The sequence below is a fragment of the Helianthus annuus genome, chromosome 9 (genome assembly GCF_002127325.2).
Source record: "Helianthus annuus cultivar XRQ/B chromosome 9, HanXRQr2.0-SUNRISE, whole genome shotgun sequence".
NCBI lineage: Eukaryota > Viridiplantae > Streptophyta > Magnoliopsida > Asterales > Asteraceae > Helianthus > Helianthus annuus.
This window is the reverse complement of record NC_035441.2, coordinates 138,013,197-138,032,638: the sequence shown is the minus strand read 5'-3', so window position 1 is coordinate 138,032,638 and position 19,442 is coordinate 138,013,197. Positions and strand designations below refer to the sequence as shown.

Here is a 19,442-nt window from a genome sequence, read left to right as displayed (position 1 = left end):
GGCGTTTTCTAAGATGATTGCTATATAGTAAAATATGGCGTTTTGAGTTTGGTGTGTTTGATGTTTGGGTTTTTGGCGTTTCTAAGATGAATGGTATATAGTAGTAAATATGGTGTTTGGGGTTTGGTGTGTTTAATAAATGTCTGAGATGTTTGTTTATATAGGATGTGTTTTGGCGCGTAATGGTGTTTTATTCATAAGTTTGGCATTTTGGGTAGAGAAGTCTAAGGACCCTTTTACCCTTAATGAAGCGTGTCCACTTAATAGAATTGGTGTTATTTACAAAAACGCCACCACGCCAATCTAGTCCATAGATTGTTTTGATCGGACGATCCATAACCGTTCTCACTGTTCTCACACTTTTCACCGTTTTCTCTAAATCCTAACCCTATATATATATATATATATATATATATATATATATATATATATATATATATATATAGGTACGGGATAAGAAGAAAACGCCCTAAAGTGTGAGAACGGTCAGAACGGATCCTGGCCTAACACGTGGCAGGGGGCGCTAAATGATATGTAGGGGTACGATTGTCCTTTTGTACGTTCCCTCCTTATTCACGTTATAAATCTGTTTCAAATTAAAACTCCAAAGATTTCGTATTAGTTGTTACCTCCTTTCTAAACTTTCTCAGATCTATGGCGTCTAACGTGGATTATGTTCGACAAAGTAATATTTGTTGACGTTTCATATTTTTGTTCCAGCAAATCATGCAACACATATACAACAGATATGGCGTTTTGTTCTTTTATGCTTGTTTCATTGTTTTTTTTTTCAAATTAATATTTCATAATGTGTTGTATGCTTTCAATGGCGTTGTTTATGTATCCAATTTATTCGCATTTTCATTGGTAGTTAAACAATTAGTAAGAACTGATAATTGGAGTTTTCATTATTAATTTTAATTGTCGTTTGGGATCTAGTATATTTCTTATGTTTTACGATCATTGGCGTTTTACACATGATTAGTTTTGAAGATTATTGAGTAGTATTTGTAAACATCAGTTATTACTATCTGTTAATTTGTAAACATCAGTTTTGTTAACTATGGTGTTTTCATTATCATGTTATATTTGTTAATTATTCATGTTGTTAATTTTTATTAATTATTCATCTAATGGCGTTTTGATTATCACGTTGCAATAATATTTTTAATTCATCATATTTGTTAATAAATCAAGTAATGGTGTTTGTATTATGGCGTTTTTATTATGGCGTTTTCTATGATATGTTTATTAGGTATTATTTATTATTCAATTAATGGCGTTTTCATCGATAATGTTATAAGGAGACATTTTCTATTTTAATGGTGTTTTTCTGAAATTGTTTCTCACTGTGTTTTCTCAGACAAAGGTGTTTCCTCGAATGAAAGGGTTTGCCCCAAAACTGGTTTACCCTTTATCATTCCTGATGTTAGTGAAGAAATGAAGCCCAGAATGGACATGATATTCACAAGCCTCGATAATTATATTCAATGTATGTCACGTATGCCAAGGAATATGGTTTTTCTGTCAGGAAAAGGACTGAAAAGATAAACGCCAAAGGTGAAAAACATATTAAGTATTACATGTGTATGAGAGCTGGGGTATATAAGGACAAGAAGGTTGATACGTTGGACCCCAATCAAAAGGAACGGATTGTGCGATCCAACTTTTCAAAGAGGACTGACTGTGGTTCACTGTTATGCGTAATTTTTGAGGCTGGATCATGGAATGTCTATAAGTTTGTTGAGGAGCACAACCATGATCTTGTTGAACGTCCTGATAAGCATTTTCTTCCAACTGAACGACACCTCACTCAGCTCTAGAAGCATGTTATACACAGCATGTCTAAGTTGAATTTGGGTCCAGTTAAGGCATTTAATGTTATGAAGACTTGTTTTGGCGGTTTTGAAGACGTGGGTGCAAGTAAAGTTGAATTTAAGAACTACAAGAGGCAAATTAACTTGTTTACAATTACAGGGGAATACGACTCTGAGATGGTTGTGAGACATTTGGATGAAAAAACAGTCACAGCCTAATTTCTCGAGAATTATTTCACAGACGAAGAGAATCGTTTGATGGGACTTTTTTTGGTGTGATGATCCAGCTAAACGTAATTACCACATGTTTTGTGATCTGATTTCTTTTGATGCCACGTATCGCTCCAACAAGTAATATTTTATAATTCAATTTTTTTTGTTCTTTTGGCGTTTTCACTGGTTACATGCATTGGCGTTTTTTTGAGTTTACATGCAATGGCGTTTTATTATCGTTTCATTTCTCTTGGTGTTGTCATATGCAGATACGCTATGGTGTTTGTAACGTTAAGTGGTATAGACAATCACCACTGCAATGTTATATTTGGTGCTGCATTATTGGCGTTAGAAACTGTTGATACGTATATTTGGTTGTTAAGAGTTTTTCTAAAAGCTGTTGGTTCTCAACCGAAAGTTGTTATCACTAACCAAGATCCAGCAATGAAGAAGGCTATTTCCATTGTATTTGTTGACACGAGGCCTCGGTTATGCATGCGGCATGTGATGCATAAACTTTCTGTGAAGGTTGATTTTCTTATTTTTATGTTTGCCGTTTTAAGATATACTACGTTTTAAAATATATGGCGTTTTGTACCTCGTTACTGTTTTTCATGTAAGTTTGTCTGTGTCTAATATATATGTTTTTTGCATGGCGTTTTCGTGTTATACATAGGTTGGTGTTAGGCTATGCAATTTCACCAATTTCAAAGAACGTATTTGTGGTATTGTGTGGACGGATATTCTTACACCCGAAGAATTTGAATCAGAATGGGAAGTGGTTATCGGAGAGTTCAATTTAGCAGATAATGATTGGCTCTCTGATATTTTTCAACTCAGCTTGGATCCCTGCATACTATAGAATGGAGGAGCTATCGGGCCTTATGCGAACGACATCGAGGTCGGAGAGTGAGAATCATTTGTTTTGGTTAAATGTGCAATTCAAAAGCTACTCTGGTTGAGTTCATGACTCATTACGAAACTGCAAAAGAAGCACAACGTCACACTCACCAGAAAATGATCATGAATCTCTATACAAACGACCCCAGTTGAAAATTAATTACCAAGTGTTGGAGGGCCAAGCTGCTGACATATACACGAAAAATATATTTTTTTTTGTGACGTTCAAGCTGAGCTAATCGGAATTGCGGATTACATAAATCAACGTTACGAAGATCAGCCCGATGGGTTTGTTAAGTTTTACATAAATGATTTCCAGCAGCCTTGTACATCCTTATTCGAGGTAAACAATGGCGTTTTTTATATGACGTTTTCTGTATATGGCGTTTATCATATTCTTTTATAACATTTTTTTTATCCAGTTGTAGTGTTTTTATTTTTTTCAATATAAACATTCTCTACATGACGTTATAGAGATATTGTTTTTGGCGTTTTTCAGGTAATGTACCGTAAGTCTGATTGCACATGCAGTTGCTCATGCAGGCGTTTTGAGCAGTTTGGTTTGCTATGTAGACATATATTCTATGTTTTGAGAAGTTTGGACATTAGGGAATTTCCAAAACAATACATTTTGAATAGATGGCATAAAGAAGCTTCCCCAAACTGCTCTTCCGAATACCCAATTAGCTGTGAATATATGACCGAGCTTGATCCCGATGTGCAAAGTATGATGCGAGAAATTATTTTTTCAACGTTGTACACTTTGAGCCGTTTATCTGGTAATAAGGAGGAGCTATCCTTATGCATGTTTACTCTTATATGAAGAAGGTTCAAGATATGCAAATTGTTGCTCCTCCCGCTAGTACTAGGGATAGATTTGCGGAGATGACCGGTCAATATAGGAACGACAAGAATCCGATAAGAGTCCCTGTTAGGTATAAGTCGAAAGATTTTAGATCTCAGAAGTGCCTAAAATCCAAACAGGAGGTAGCAATCGAAAAAACGAAATCAAAATCGAAACCCGGGGCCAAAGAAAGACAGTGTCAGAATTGCAAATGCTACGGACACTATGCATCGACATGTAAAAATCGACACGGTCTTCGAGAGCAAGCGAAGAGTAGTTTGGCGTTTTTGTATTTTTTATTTTTTACAAAACACACACAGATTGCAATTTGGCGTTTAATATCTCTTATATAGCATTTTTTTTATTTTTTCCCATCTTTTTTTCTACTTATTGTTTATAACATGTTACTTGGAAGTTACATAACAAACAATATAAGATCGGACACACAAACCAAACGCCAAAAAAGAACACCTTTTACTAAATAAAAGTACCTTAAACCTCTAATTTGGTCATGCTAAACTCAATAATGTTTTGCTGAATGAGATGGACAACATTGTTAATCCTCAGTTAAGAAAGATATCCAACAATGTTGTCCACCCCATTCAGTGAAACTTTATTGAGAATAAAACTGAATCTCCAAGAAACGACGTTTGCAATTTGTGGTTTTTGTATGTTTTTGCGTTTATTTGAGGATAAACTCAATAAGATTTTGCCCATCACATTGAGTGAAACTTTACCGAGAAAAAGTGTATCTCGAAGAAACGTCGATTGGAATCTTTGCTGCTTGGATTTTTTGGCGTTTCTAAGTTGAATGGTATATAGTAAAATATGGCGTTTTGGGTTTGATGTGTTCAATGGAAGGTCTGAGACGTTGTTTATATAGGATGTTTTTTACGCGTATTTTAGACGGGATTTTATTATAATAAATGCTAGTAATGAAGTCCCGTCGTTTCAGTAATTGTTTGTTAAGCTTTATCGTTTAAAAACAAAGTTTGGCATTTTATATCTAATGGCGTTTAGATTAGGATGATGTGTGCTTTGTAGTTTAAGGCGACAATTTAATGGCGTTTTATTCATGAGTTTCGCGTTTTGTGTAGAGAAGTCTAAAGACCTTTTTACCCTTAATGAAGCGTGTCCACGTAATAAAATTGATGTTATTTACGAAACGCCACCACGCCAATCTAGTCCATTGATTGTTTTGATCAGACGATCCACAAGCGTTCTCACTGTTCTCCCACTTTTCACCGTTTTCCCTAAATCATAACCATATATATATATATATATATATATATATATATATATATATATATATATATATATATATATATACACGTACCAAAAAGTTATGACCGTTTGAAAAAAGGAGATTTAGTTTTTTATAAGGGGATAAAGTGTAACTACTATCTAACTATCTATAATTTTGTTAAAGATGAGGTATTAAAATGTAATCTAGATGAGGGATTAAATTAATGGTATTTAATCACTTGACATTATGTATCCATTAAACATTCTGGGATAATGACTAAGTACGTTGGGCTTTAATCACTTGTACATTAAGACATCATCTACTTGTATTTTTTAATCAACACGTCAATACTGACCAAGACAACTATCGAAACGTCGACAAAAATGATTAGATCGTCACGGTACTTTTGGACTTTTTTAAAACATTTTAGTTTATAAGATATGGCACGAATACGTAATAGAATTATAAGTTTGTTGCAAAGGGAGAAAGTGTAACTAATTACTCATAGTTATGTTAAAACTCAAGGATTTAAGTGTAATAAAATGGAGGCTAAAATATAATCATTGTTTAAAGACAAATTTACCCTCATTTTAGAGGTGTATTTATAAATTAAGAGGGAAAAAGTTCTTATTTTTTGGGGTATCTTAAAATGATTCTCACTCATGCATTATAATACAATATAGATACTTCACTCGGACTTTATTACAAGAAAAGGTCAGCAAAGGCATCAAGTTTCCTATTTTTCGTTTTTCATCCCTGTTATTTTTTTGTTACAATTTTGTCTTCGCCATAGTTAAAGCTATTAAATTACTATAATCGTTAATTCACAATGTTTTCTAAACTTTATATGCTAAGAATCTTACTTGGTTCTCCATGTACATCGTGTAAAATAACAAGGTCAACAACGCCATGAGGTTTCCTTGTTTTCGTTTTCCATCCCTATTGTTATTTATTACAATATTGTCATCGCTTTAGTGTTAGTTATTAAATTAGTAGGATCAGTATTTCATAACGTTTTCTACACTTTCTATTCTAAGAATTTGTTGAAAACTAGAAAGAGGATGAATAGGTTTTATCAAAAATTTTGTTGTTTAATAGTTGTCTTACTTGGTAAGTCACTTGTAAAGAATCCAAATTATGCTTGTAAACAAACAAACAAAAAATGAAAGTATTAAAAAGTTAAGGGCAAAAATGACAAAACCTGTAACACCCCGTGTTTTCGAAAGTCAAAGTCAAAGTCAACATTGAAGTCAAAGGAAGAAAAGATTGCTAATTGTGATCCGTCATTCCTTGCTCAATTCCTGTTTTGACTCCTTTAACTCATAGATAGTCTATTTACTTTGTTACGTTAGTTGTATTATGTGGAGTACTTATTAATGATCGAGGTTTAATCGTATTTATCGCATGTTTTATCGCTTATCACAATCGCGATCGCATTCGCAACTCGAACTATGCGTTCTGGATATTGTTTTACGTGTGTGTGCTTTTTATGTGTTACTTGTGCATGCTTATGCTTATGTTTATGTTAAGGTGGTTAATCGAAACACAATCGCAACTCAATCGCAATCGAATCGCAAACGCTAAACGCAAAATATTTAGGATGATTGTATGTTAGATATAGTAGTTGGGATTAACGAGAAACTCTATCGCATCGCAATGCTCAACACGCGAATCGAAACAGCAAAACTCATTGCGCCGAACACTCGAATCGAGTGGCCAACCAATCGAGTGGCCAACCGATCGGGTTGACATCCGATCGAGCTGCCACCCGATCGACCGGCCACTTTCCCCACTTTCCTTTTTGGGAAACCCTATAAATACCTCACTTGTCACATCATTTGATGTGACAGCTCCTCTCACTCGACCCAGCCGCACTCAAGCCTCTTTCTCTCGATTCTTGTAAGTTTTCAACCTAAATCTTGTACTTTATTGATCTACACGCACTCCTACACCTTTCTATCTTTTGAATCTTAACTTTTAACCATGAAATCACTAGATTTGAGGTGTTCTAGGATGATGTCATCATGGTGTTCATAAGAACTTCATGTTGTGGCTTCAATCCACCAAGAACAACTTAGATCTGAACGATTTCCACATGAATAAACAAAGATCTTTCATAGATCTGAACATATTCAAGGTGAAAAGGATTGAAAGATAGTTTTCTAACTTTCTTTCAACTCTTTTACACTCAATGTACTCAAAACCGATAGAATCGGAGCTTGTTCTGATCTTCTACTCCTTCTTAGTGATGTGTTGGTCCAAGATCTGGATTCTATCCAAGAGATTACTGATTTCGGGTTAAACATGAAACGCCGTCTCGAACAGTTAACCGGTCGGACTAGGGTGGTTCCTGTCCGATCGTGTCACTAAGTCTGGACGAGGTTTCTATTGTTTGACACGCTATCGTACCATCTCGAGAAAACCGCAAAACTATCAAAACAACCAAGTGTAAGGACGATCAGGTCGACTGGGACGGATTGTCGTCCGATCGGACAGCCATCCGATCGGATTGCCACCCGATCAGACAGCCACCCGATCGGCTTGCACCATGGTTCCACACTTAACTTTTATTTCAACTTATGAGGTTTTGAACATCGAACGGATTGCCGTCTGACGGATTGCCATCCGATCGGATTACCATCTGACCATGTGATGTTTGGACTTTAACACTTAAACAATTTTCAACATGTTCAATACATGCGGATTGCCACCCGATCGGATAGCCATCCGATCGAGTGACCGCCCTGCTGAGAACTTGTTCTCAAATTGAGAAGCCTCGCCAATCGGATTGCTGTCCGATCGAACCGTTGTTCGATCGGCCGACCTGATGGGTAGAGATACTTCTCTATTTTCAAAATGCTACAACGAAAACTTCAAAAGGCAAACCATCATACACAAACACACATGACAATCCAATCGAATGGCCTTCCAATCGGATGACCATCCGAACGGATTGTCATCCGATCGACTGGCCATCCAATCAGATTGACATCCGATCGGATTACCATCCGACACTTTTCACTTTGCACCATTTTACGCGCCGCTTATCATTTATGCTATCGTTCTGATCAGGCTAAACTCACTCTAGCGCTCCCTTCAATCCATCATCGTTGTGAGTATATTCAAACCCTTTTTGCTTTATGCACTTTTGGGTATTACATACGTTACTTATTCTAAATCACATCGAACACACTACGCAATACTTTAATGCTAACCGCTACTGCATGTTATACGTGACTCATTGAATGCTTGTTTGTTATATTTACACATGGATTGCTGTCTACCTGCCTTAGCAACGATAGTACTATAGTTTGGACTCAGCACCTGTTCACTCAGGGGTTGTTAAGGACAATCAATCACATGATTCATAGTGGTGAATATGTATTACGAACTGCCTTGCGCAGTCAATCCGCAGTCAATGGTATTGATAGGATCATGTCGATAACTTACGTGCTTCATTTCACACGTTGTACGTGTTGGTTATGCGTAAACAATTTCGAACTCTATTATATCTATTAAACTTGTATGCTCACCTTTACTCTATGTGTATTAACTTTTACTTTAACGTATGTGGCAGGTGCTTAAGATGTCAAAATGCTTGGCTTGCTGTGAAATCGAGACTAGGAAAGAGTCTAGAAATAAAGACAATTTAATTTTTATTTGAAATCTGAGTTGTCGGAACAGAACTATTTGTCTTGATTTTTGTCTGTAATAACTATGCTACTTGTTATGTCATGGTATGGGACGTGATGCTTAAATAATTGGTAATCGTAGTTGTTATGGAAACTTCTGGACAATCTGTTTCGCTCAGTGCCGCGCCCCGATGATTCCGCCATCGGTTGGGTGTGACAAAACCGATTTATAGAGGTTCAAGAGATGTTAATTAATCTTTTTACGTCCTCTCTCCGATTGAGAGTTTTTCCACTAGTTGTCTCCCTTAATCTGGTATGGATACCCGCTACAAATCGTCTCACTAAACTAAGATAGTGATCACCTTGTACAAACGTCTTACTTTTCTTGAGGACCCCGGTTCGAATCCTGGCAGGCACACCCTCTAGGCTTTCGCTTTTGGTTGGGTAGTAACCGCCAGGCAGTTATGGGGCTAAGCTAGCTTGTGGAGTGGGATCACTCCAGCGGCTGGAAGGACCGTGTAATATCCCCCCCCCCCCCCACACGTCTTACTTTTCTAAAGGAAGTGATCACCTTCTATGTCTCACTAATCTCAAGTGATAGTGAGCACTAGTCTCCGTATACACTAAACAAACTTAATGATGCCCCTCTTAAATGTCTCACAACACCAAACAAACTCACAATTCAATACTGATACACATGATTGAATAATGATTTACTTATGAAACAACTCCTCTTTTAACACTAGATATTAATTTTGAATCTCTCTTGGATTTAGAGTTTGCAAACACAAGGAAATTAGAGAGAGTTGTCTTAGAGGAATATTATAGAAAGTTTAAAGCAAAAGAGTTAAGTGAAAAAAGTTATGGGTGGCTTATATTTATAGTTAAGACTCGATAAACAAAAAAAAGCATTAGACAGACGGTCAATGCCGCGACCGATGGTATCAACCATGGATCGTCTGTGTTGTCCTTTTACTTGCTTTCGACTCTTAAACGTTGTGCAAAAAAACTATAAACAGCTACCAACACTTTTTTTTCACACTTATACCTCTAATTTTCAAATCAACCATTACACATCTATCAATATAGATGTTGACTTTGTAAGCATAGTTGGTGGTTTTATAAAGCATAGTTGCTTTCTTTCCATTTTTAGGAACTCTTTATCCTTAAACATTAATTAAACCAATTTTAGGAACTCTTTATCCCTAAACATTAATTAAACCAATTAAACCTTTCCATTTTCAAATTTTAAAATCCCTCCATTGATAACCAACTTGTTTCGTTCATTTGAAATTTTTACTGGTCAATATTTGTAGGAAAATTGATTTGTTATATTTTATAAAAATTTTTCTCTAATTCCCAATCACTCTTCTTGATGCTTTTATCTTTGTAGATGATCTTTCACTTTTGAACTTTGCATCTTCAAGTCTTCGTCACATGTTGTTGCTTTGATCCTGATCATTGTTGCACTTTAACATTCACTCAAAACTTGACCAATTTGATTTCAATCAACTCCTAGAACGTTATCATCATTCTTGAAGTATACATTAACTATATAGGGATATGTATATGGTATGTACATACTAATAATAACCTAATAACAAAAGTTCCTAATTTCAATCATATCAAAATTAGGGATCATTTGTGTTTCTTAAGTTGTTATAATTAGAACAAAACACACTATTTCCCCCAACAGAATCCTTTTCACTTGTTTCTCCCATGTTGGCCATGTATAATACTATATGGTCGAATCAATATTTTACATTTTTGAACATTGAACATCATCCTTTTTTTCTCATGACTAGAAATGTTTCACAATTCTCACATAAATACACAAAATCTCTCATACAAAAAGAGAGACACTAGAAATAAATAATTTTAAGTAAAAAAACATATCACAACTACGTTACTTTAACTATGATCAATAAATTGATAAATTTGCATCTTCACAACTTGACGAATATGTGTATCCAAGATATATCTTGAAATGTGTTAGCTTTTCAAAGTTTACCAATCACATTAAGGAATATATATAACTCGTAGAATTAGGCGATCCAACGAATAGCATATATGTATCACAAAACAAAAGAAATTGTTTACATTAGTGACGACGTATGATCCGATTCTCCCAAGTCAAACAGGTATATAACCGACATAATTAAATATAGTAAATAAATAAATCAGAACCAACCGAATCTCCAATGAATATGGAGATCCTAAAAGATAGACCATATATCCAATTTTACGGAGGAGTATCCTAACTCATTTACAATTCCTAAATAAAGGAAAACCCTAATCACCACTAACTATAAATAAGGACTCCTCCCTAGTATTCTACTGGTTGTGTTCTTAACCCTAGAACCCCCTATCTCTCCATACTATTATTCTCTCACATACATGTCAATCCAATATTGACTTAAGCTTCGAAGGATGGTCCAGAGACCCCGGTCACTAACCCTTTCTAACGTGTTTCATTGTTTTGCAGATATGAGACAAAACGATGACAACGAAGTGTGGCCATAGTCATCTTCATCATGGTTGAAATACAGACCCATATAGGTAACTGCTTCTTCATTGGCGTCATCCGTGTAATACCGACACTCAATACTGGCACTCAACTAGTATTAGGTTTAATTACTCATAAGTTGTCTCATGTAGGGTGTCGGCCCGATACCAACACTCGATCTCTCTCTCTCTCCATGCTATTTTTCTCTCGCACGCATCTCAGTCCAATACTGATGCATTGAAGGGTGATCCAGAGACCCCGTTCTCTTGACCCCTTCTAACGTGTTTCATTGTTTTGCAGATATGGGACGAGACGAAGACAACGAAGTGTGGTCGTAGTCATCTTCAACATTGTAGAAATACAGACCCGTATAAGTATTTGCTTCTTCATTGGCATCATCCGTGAGATACCGACACTCAATACTGGCACTCTAACTACTATTAGGTTTAATTACTCATAAGTTGTCACATGTAGGGTGTCGGCACGATACCGACACTCAATAAAGCTCATAATACCCAAAAAATACTTTATTTTCATAAACTCTGTTTCTAATAAAATTTATAGTAAACTGTTGACAAAAATAAATTATACGCAATTACATAGATCTTTTAAAAAAAAGTTAACAAACACAGGATTTTAAATCATGCGGTATACCAGTGGGTTGAGGGGCCACGGGATCCTACATGGCTGAGTGGGGTCGTAGGGAACATTGCACCACCCCTGGTCCCTTGAAGCCGCATGGTCTTAGTGAAATTTCACACCAAGAAACGAATGCCCAAGTGGTCAGCTTCTCGAATGGCACTATCCCATTTTCGAAGGCCACATTTTTTCCCATCTCATCCGCTTTTTACCATTGGAGGTGCTCTTTTAAATCGGTTTAACATGAGTCAACACACAGACCAATGTTATTTGGCCCGATAGCGTATCAACACAAACAAGATATGAATTGCATGCCCTAAATATCACAACCACAAGGATATGCACTTGACACTAAGATTTACACATCACTCAAACCAACCTAGAGGCAAAATTATTAAAATCAATGTACATGTTTTGTCATTCATCCTAACAATAATGATTATTACAAAGGGGATACAAAGAATTAACATGGGAGAGGAATTTATGAATACAAGTATCCAATATTGAATGATATATATATATATATATATCTCAACTCCACGCACAAATCAAAAAGCTCGGTAGATGATGTAACAGAAATTTCATCATAGCTCCACGAATGATGAATGGGTGACCATAGATTCACGATATTCTCGTTTAAAAATAAATAGATGTTGGTCATACTTGTGCGAAGAGTTTCTAATCAAATTACGACCCAATGATGAAACTAATATACCACAGCCAATGTTACAGACGTATCATGCACACATTGTGCTAGTCTGATGAAAACAGGGCGTCGACCGACAAGAAATGAAATCCAGAAAATGAAATCCATAGATACTAAACGTAGTAAAAAATTGTAGAGACTAAAACCAAGACGTCCCACAAATCTAGAAGACAAAAATAGTGATCTACTCTATTATTTATTATACACACTAACAGAAGGGAATATAAATAAATAAAAAGAAAGAAAGAAAAAAGCCTTCTAGTCGACCAACCATTAGAGGACAAACGAAGGGAACTTCCAGGCCCTGGTACATCCCTGTCCTCAAAGAGTGAGAATCAACAGTGCCCCCTCTGTGGACCATCATTTTTCCTTTAATTTCAAGCCCCACCTAATAATAAAAAAATAAACCAGACCCCCCTCCCCCTCTTCCTCAATATAGAATGTTACATCTGATATCACTAAACAACCCTCAAAGTACAACTCCCTATGCACAATGTACACATCACTAGATAACCATTCACCTGGAGTTGGTTATTTCAGCCCAAGAAAAAAGTGTTGCCCTTTTTTGAACCCATTCCTAACAAAAGAATAATGAAAATGTAGGAAAAGACAAGGCAACAAAAACATCATCTCATCATCACTATTAATTAACATCATATACAAACATTTAAACCTCTTTCATCTTTCTCAAAATCTAATGAGCTGAAGATGAAGAAGAAGAACATAAAGGGGCAAAACTGAACCAACCATTGACACCTGCCTAACAAGTTTCTTGCTTTTCAACTCCAAACCAGACCCATCTTGTTTTCTAGTTCTTTCTTTATAGGTTATGCCCACTTTAGTTCATGATGGCCTGCAGGAGACACTACCTTCAAACTACCCCCCCTACCCCTACCCCTACCCCTATCCCACCCCTACCCCTTACCCACAAACTCTTTTTCTAGTCATGTTTGCTGTCTGCAAATCCCATTCCTGGAAACATGGTGTTTATACATATTATTATAGAGCTGTTGTAATCTACTGCATCAATTATCATTTATCAAGCAAAGTGCAAGGGTCCCATTAGAAAGCAAAAGATCATCTTTTTCAGCAGTTCAAGATTTTTTTTCTTTTTTGCTACAGTTTAGTGCGGTTTAGGTTTCAACCAACTTATATGTTTTCAGATCAACTTGTTATAAGAAGAAGATTATAACAAGATTATGAGAGAGCATGTGATTCTAGTGGATTTGAAAGTCTATGCAAGTTGAGAGTAATCTTTAGTAGTTGTTTAGTGTTTAGGTAGATAAGAGAGAGAGAGAGAGAGAGAGAGAGAGATCAGATGTCAAATATTAATCACAATAACCCATCTCAGTTTAACCGGGGATCATCTTCTTCTTTCTCTTATGCACCTTTGAATTTATCAAATGAAGCACTAGATCAGCCACGTGTCCACTTGCATCAAAGAGGCACTCACCATGGATTGCAAGAACAAGCACAAAGAGAAAGAAGAGAATCAAACCCAAACCCAGATCCAGATCCAATGCCACCGCCACCACCACCGCCACTATCACCATCACCATCCAACAGTGTGGAGGCTGCAGTGGTGGTAAGATATAGAGAATGCCAAAAGAACCATGCTGCAAGCCTGGGTGCTTATGTTGTAGATGGGTGTGGGGAGTTTATGGCTAATGGAGAAGAAAACACACCGGAAAGTTTAAAATGTGCTGCTTGTGAATGCCACCGAAGTTTCCACCGGAGAGAGGTGGAAGGTGAGTCACAATCCACCACATGGATACCGGGTATACAAAACCCACCACCTAGAGTTGCTGCTCCTGCTGCAACAATGCAGCCACCTTATCAGCAACAACACCACCACCATAGGTACAGCCACCAGGTGCCACCAATCATGGTGGCGTTTGGTGGGAACAGTGCAGCACCGACGGAGTCATCAAGTGAAGATCTTGACATGTACCAGACACACCCCGGACAACAGCCAGTGAAGAAAAGATTCAGAACAAAGTTCACAGATGAGCAGAAGGCAAAAATGCATGATTTTGCGGAAAAAATAGGGTGGAAGATTCAGAAACAAGATGAACAAGAGATTCTACAGTTTTGTGATGAAGTTGGACTGAAAAGAAAAGTGTTCAAAGTATGGATGCACAACTGCAAACAAGCCTCCAAGAAGAAGCAAGATCAGTAAGATTTAATTAAAGTATTAAACTTTAACTAAAATTTAACAGGTTTTCTGAATTTCTTCAGTTTCTTGAGTCTTCTTGACCAACTGAGATTAGGGTTTAAACGTGCAGATAGGCGGTAGCAACACCACAGCCATATTATTATTTCCAAGATTTCAATTAAGATCAAGAAGTAATTTCCTCGTATGTGCTATTTTGACTCTAAATTTTTATGGATTATTTTTATTTTATGATTAAAAAAACTCATCCCAATAGTTATAAATTTGATGATCTTATTATTTTTAGTCAAAATCCAGACATTAATTATATAATCTTCAGAAGATCAATTAATTTCCTTCATGAATTTACAGTTTAATCTTGTTGTTTCTTCATGTACTACATCTTCTGAGAACTTTCACTGTGCACCCTTCAATTCTGGGACCATTTAATACTTTCTTCTAGCCTGAAGGGTCGTACCCTACACAATAATACATGTACCCTAGAATCTTAAAATCTTTTATAGATTTCCACCACATTTTAAAGACGTATATGCATGCGTCACTCAAGAAATCTAACACTTTATTATATAATTTATGAGCTATGAGACAGTTCTATATAAACACTGCACTAGATGGTGATTTGGGTAGTTCTACTAGTGTAATTTTGGGTATTTTCTTTTGACAGTGTTAGCCACAACACATTTATGCTTAGCAATTTATAAAACTTAGCAAAAGAGATAGAACTTAACTTTTAGTGAGAAAAGTGCTCCAAAATTAGATCCATTGCCCACTAGGTGCATGGCATCAGTAAGGCTATCTGCAACTCAAGATCCCACCATAACAATGATAATAATATTATTATATATAATAATAATAATCATGACAACCCAAATATTATTAAAAAACTTAAGAGAATCCAAAAGTACAATTAAATAACAAAGATTAAACCCTAAACCATTTATGGGTCAATTAATTAATAAAGAGGAGTGGGACAATTGCCACTTAACACAATCTGATTCCAACCGCTTTGTACCCCACACTCAACTCTATTAGACACTAATGTAGCTTAAGATTGAACATATATATACTATAAATAGAAGTGGACCAGTTAGCTTAAGAAACCAAACCAAATAATTAGAGTCACCAGAGAAGGGAAAATCTGATCCAAAAGATATATTCAGATACAATGTTAAGATGTTTACATTACTAAACATTAAGCAAGTGGACAGAAAACTTACAATCTATCAAAAGTTTTAGAAAGTGCCATAAGGGTGATATGTTTGTCTCATCAATTCAACAATGTGTGTTCCAACTACAGTCTTAATATATTGGCTCTTTGCACAGAAGGCTATACATAATAATTACAATCATAGAGTAGTGATTTAGAATTATAGGATTCACAAGAAAAACGGTTGACCATCAACGGTTTCTTGTAACTATGCATCTTATTAATTGATTTACAAAGATCTGATAGACTTACTAAATCAATCCGTTTTCCCTAATTCAACTAGAATATATGAGAAGAGAAGCAATTAAGGCAAGTCTCCATGTAAGCAGATATAAGCTTAAACCTAGCACTAGGGTTTTGTAAGTGAGCATAGATGTACATGTGCAAAGTACCATAATCCCTTTTGGCCCAAGTCTTCTGTATTAGCCCTCACACGTTTTGAATTATACAATCTACGTTCGACAAATAGCTCACACGATAACACAAACTATTGACCTAAAAGAGTATAATGACACATGTCAGCCTGATGGAAGCATCAGTTTATTAGGGAAACCAAATGATACCTTATAAGAGCAGATAACACAAACTACACCAGCTCCTTGTAGAATACAATAGATCTCACTTCCAACAAAAAAGAAATCATCATATAACTTCACCTTTGTAAAACAAAGAACTTACAATGATCTAACATCAATATGGGTATCCTACTAATTAACAAAGAGAGAGAGAGAGAGAAACCTTTAACGGAGTCGGCACACACATACATGTTAGATTCTCATGGCTTCTATGTTCTTATTGTTTCTCCTAGATTCGCCGCAGCATCCTATGCTTTTTCCTTGGCAACCTCATAGTTTTCTTTAGCCTGCCCCTTCATTGAGTCCTTTGAAATCAAAGAGTCACCAACCTCAGCTTTAGCTGCATCCCGTTGCCTGCAGCATCTGATGCTTTTTCTTTAGCAACCTCGTAGATTTCCTTAGCCTGCTCCTTCATACAATCCTTTGAAACCCCTTAAGATTCATCATCCTTAGCTTAAGTTGCACCGTATGTATCAAAAGCTTGATGCTTCCTTGAAATGTTGCTTCTTTAAAGAATCTTTTAGCTTCACTGGTCTTCTCCGAAGCCATCATAAGCATCAGTTTGACTGCATAGTCATTGGCAGAGATTTGTTTACCATCCACCGTCGCTCCTTGATTCATGAATGCTTTGACTTCGGAACCTTCGTCTGCGTCTGTTTGCATTTGTATTGATCTGCTTTCTCATATGAATACCCTATCATCATATCATTCACAGTGTCTTTGGTCCATATCTGAACCTATGGTCATTTCTTTACTCACACCATCAGTTATAGCATCATATGCATAATTACCTTTCTCTTCTGCTGTTTCTTCAGCACTACCAGTTAAAATTTAACCTTTGCCATGTGCTAGCTAGTTGTACATGCTTTCACACTTCAATCATCTTTATCAGTCTCCTTTCCATCACTAGCTAGCCACATGTACATGACTTGGCTTGTCTTCTCTGATAACGAGCTTCCCACCTCACCAGTCTTCTCAAAAACATACTTGGGAGTTCGATTACGAAAGAAAATAGGCTTAACCACACGATGAACAATTGAACATATGTATGCAAATACACATATGCATATAATGATCTATGTATGCATGTCTATTAATATCCGTAACATACTTGGTTTTAAATTGCGTGATGCGCTCCGATGCGTTTGGTCCAAAAATCCGATGCGTGATGCGTAATGCGAGCGCATCACGTATTCGATGCGCTCTTTATAAAAATATACTAAAAAATTATTTAGACTAAAACAATCGACATAATAAGATAAGAATTGTGCTTTTTGGTTCAAATCAAGCTTCCTAAAATGTTTCTAGAACCATAAAAAGTGTTTAGGAACCATAATGGTTCAAATCAAGCATGCTAAAATATTAATTATTGAAAAAACCCAACCCATTTCATAAAATCTGGGAAAAAAAACATAACAAACAATGATGCGTACATCATAGCGCATTTTGCGAAGGGCGCATCGCGCGAAATTGTCGCAATATCACCGCATCATGTAAACGCAACGCATCAGGTGTTGTGATGCGCTCTTACTAGCGCAACGGGCGCATCACGCATTATGCGCGCATTTTAAAACCAAGGTAACATAATTATCAGAAACAGTCGATTTCGTTTTATCTTACTTTTATTATGTGCATTCTATACTACTAAAATTTGATTCTATACTTGGCAATCCATGCAACAGTTTTACATCATCAAAGTTCTTAAGTGACACGGTTAAGAAAACAAATCAAATTGGCTGCAAAATTTTCTAACCAAGCTAGCGGTTACGAGGCACTAATTTATCCAATGACATCGACGGTTAACCCTAATTAACGTCCTAAAAGCGTTTCAGAACATGAATTAATTGAAATAGTAAAAAATCGTTAATGAAAACCTAATCTAGCATGTTAATCGAAATAACTGGTGCAATTGTTCACGGAAACGACGAAATAATTGCTTACAATGCGACTTTAGTTTCATTTGTAGGCGTTCATCTTCCTCTTCTCCTAATTAGAACTTCGGCGATCACCGTTAATAACACAAATAAATCACCGGTTTCCCGATTTTTACGTCAAAAGTGCAATTGGAGTCGGTGAAAATAATTTGAGAAAACAGAAATTGAAGAAATCGAAAGTGTGGAAAAGATGCTCTGGTGGAAGCAGCTACACAATCGGCAACGTGGCGATCTCTGCTAGCTTTTCATATTTAGGGTTGTGCTATCTTCCCGCCACGTTCTCTCTCACAGACAAAAGTAACCGGACGTTAATTTCGGTGTACGATTGAATATTTGAATGTCGTAATCAAGATGAAGTGAAGAACTCACATTTTTAACTTGAATTTGTACTTTTTGTTATACCATTTGTCATTTAACCATAACACAGTTAATTTTTTTGTTAAATCTAATCACGTGTAAGTCACATGAGGGTAGTTTAGTGTTTTTACCTATAAAGGACAATTTTTGTAAATACTCACAAATGTATACACCATAAAACTTTCCCACCACCAACAACCAACTGCAACCACCAACTTGCCACCACAACCCACCCGATCTGATAACCCAAGGCCGAATCGCAATAACCTAACTGGTCTAATAACACACCACAACCCAAATCAACACCGCACCACCCATACAACCAAAATCACCACCACACCCAAATCCCCGACCAAAACCACATCTGAACCCACCAGAACCCATTGTCACTCGTCGTCAAACAAACACCACCATCAACCTAAACTCGAGACCACCACATTTGAACCGACCAAATCCATCATCATCATCATCACACATTCCAGACAGGTCCACCATCATCAATCTAGGGTTCTGACGGTTGTAGATGTTCGGCGAAGGGGATTATAGGGTTCCGACGGCGGTGTAAGTGCAAATGGATGTTAGGCGAGGCGGGTGGTGGAAGTTTTTGAGCAGCGATGAGGGTTCGGGTGGTGTCTAACAGGCATGGTTGCAAAAGTCGCTAGGTGCTCCCTAGTCGGTCGACCGGGGAGTTGA

The 19,442-nt window shown here is 36.5% G+C and overlaps 2 protein-coding genes and 1 long non-coding RNA gene across 6 annotated transcripts; 2 read left to right on the top strand and 1 right to left on the bottom strand.

The window, feature by feature from the left end:
• The first annotated feature begins 1,841 nt into the window (after window positions 1-1,841).
• LOC110876453 (protein FAR1-RELATED SEQUENCE 2-like) lies at window positions 1,842-2,892 on the top strand. The gene is made up of 3 exons (XM_022124627.1): window positions 1,842-1,951; window positions 2,300-2,558; window positions 2,707-2,892. Exons 1-3 carry the CDS (start codon window positions 1,842-1,844, stop codon window positions 2,890-2,892), a joined length of 555 nt encoding a protein of 184 aa, XP_021980319.1.
• Window positions 2,893-13,168: 10,276 nt separating this feature from the next.
• LOC110878893 (zinc-finger homeodomain protein 6-like) lies at window positions 13,169-18,442 on the top strand. 4 transcript variants are annotated; one of them, XR_004867368.1, is made up of 3 exons: window positions 13,170-14,678; window positions 14,789-14,860; window positions 18,425-18,442. XR_004867368.1 is itself a non-coding variant. In XM_022127282.2 (2 exons), the coding sequence occupies exons 1-2, from the start codon at window positions 13,822-13,824 to the stop codon at window positions 14,778-14,780; spliced, it is 864 nt and encodes a 287-aa protein (XP_021982974.1). In that variant the 5' UTR covers window positions 13,169-13,821; the 3' UTR covers window positions 14,781-14,939. The 4 variants fall into 4 exon arrangements, 3 of the variants coding, with proteins under 3 accessions (XP_021982974.1, XP_021982976.1, XP_021982975.1); XM_022127282.2 differs by lacking the exon at window positions 18,425-18,442 and having other exon boundaries at window positions 13,169-14,678; window positions 14,774-14,939; XM_022127284.2 differs by lacking the exon at window positions 18,425-18,442 and having other exon boundaries at window positions 13,169-14,694; window positions 14,789-14,939.
• Window positions 16,506-18,748, bottom strand: LOC118482127. Its single transcript, XR_004867369.1, has 2 exons — window positions 18,400-18,748; window positions 16,506-17,474 (listed from the first exon to the last, which is right to left on the bottom strand). It is a non-coding gene; the product is annotated as an uncharacterized LOC118482127 (long non-coding RNA).
• Between the last annotated feature and the right edge of the window lie 694 nt (window positions 18,749-19,442).

Coding starts and splice junctions, on each gene's coding strand:
- LOC110876453 (XM_022124627.1), top strand. CDS start 1,842: ATGTCTAAGTTGAATTTGGGTCCAGTTAAGGCATTTAATGTTATGAAG. Junction 1,952..2,299: donor GAATTTAAGAACTACAAGAG/GCAAATTAACTT, acceptor TGTCATATGCAG/ATACGCTATGGTGTTTGTAA. Junction 2,559..2,706: donor TGCATAAACTTTCTGTGAAG/GTTGATTTTCTT, acceptor TGTTATACATAG/GTTGGTGTTAGGCTATGCAA.
- LOC110878893 (XM_022127282.2), top strand. CDS start 13,822: ATGTCAAATATTAATCACAATAACCCATCTCAGTTTAACCGGGGATCA.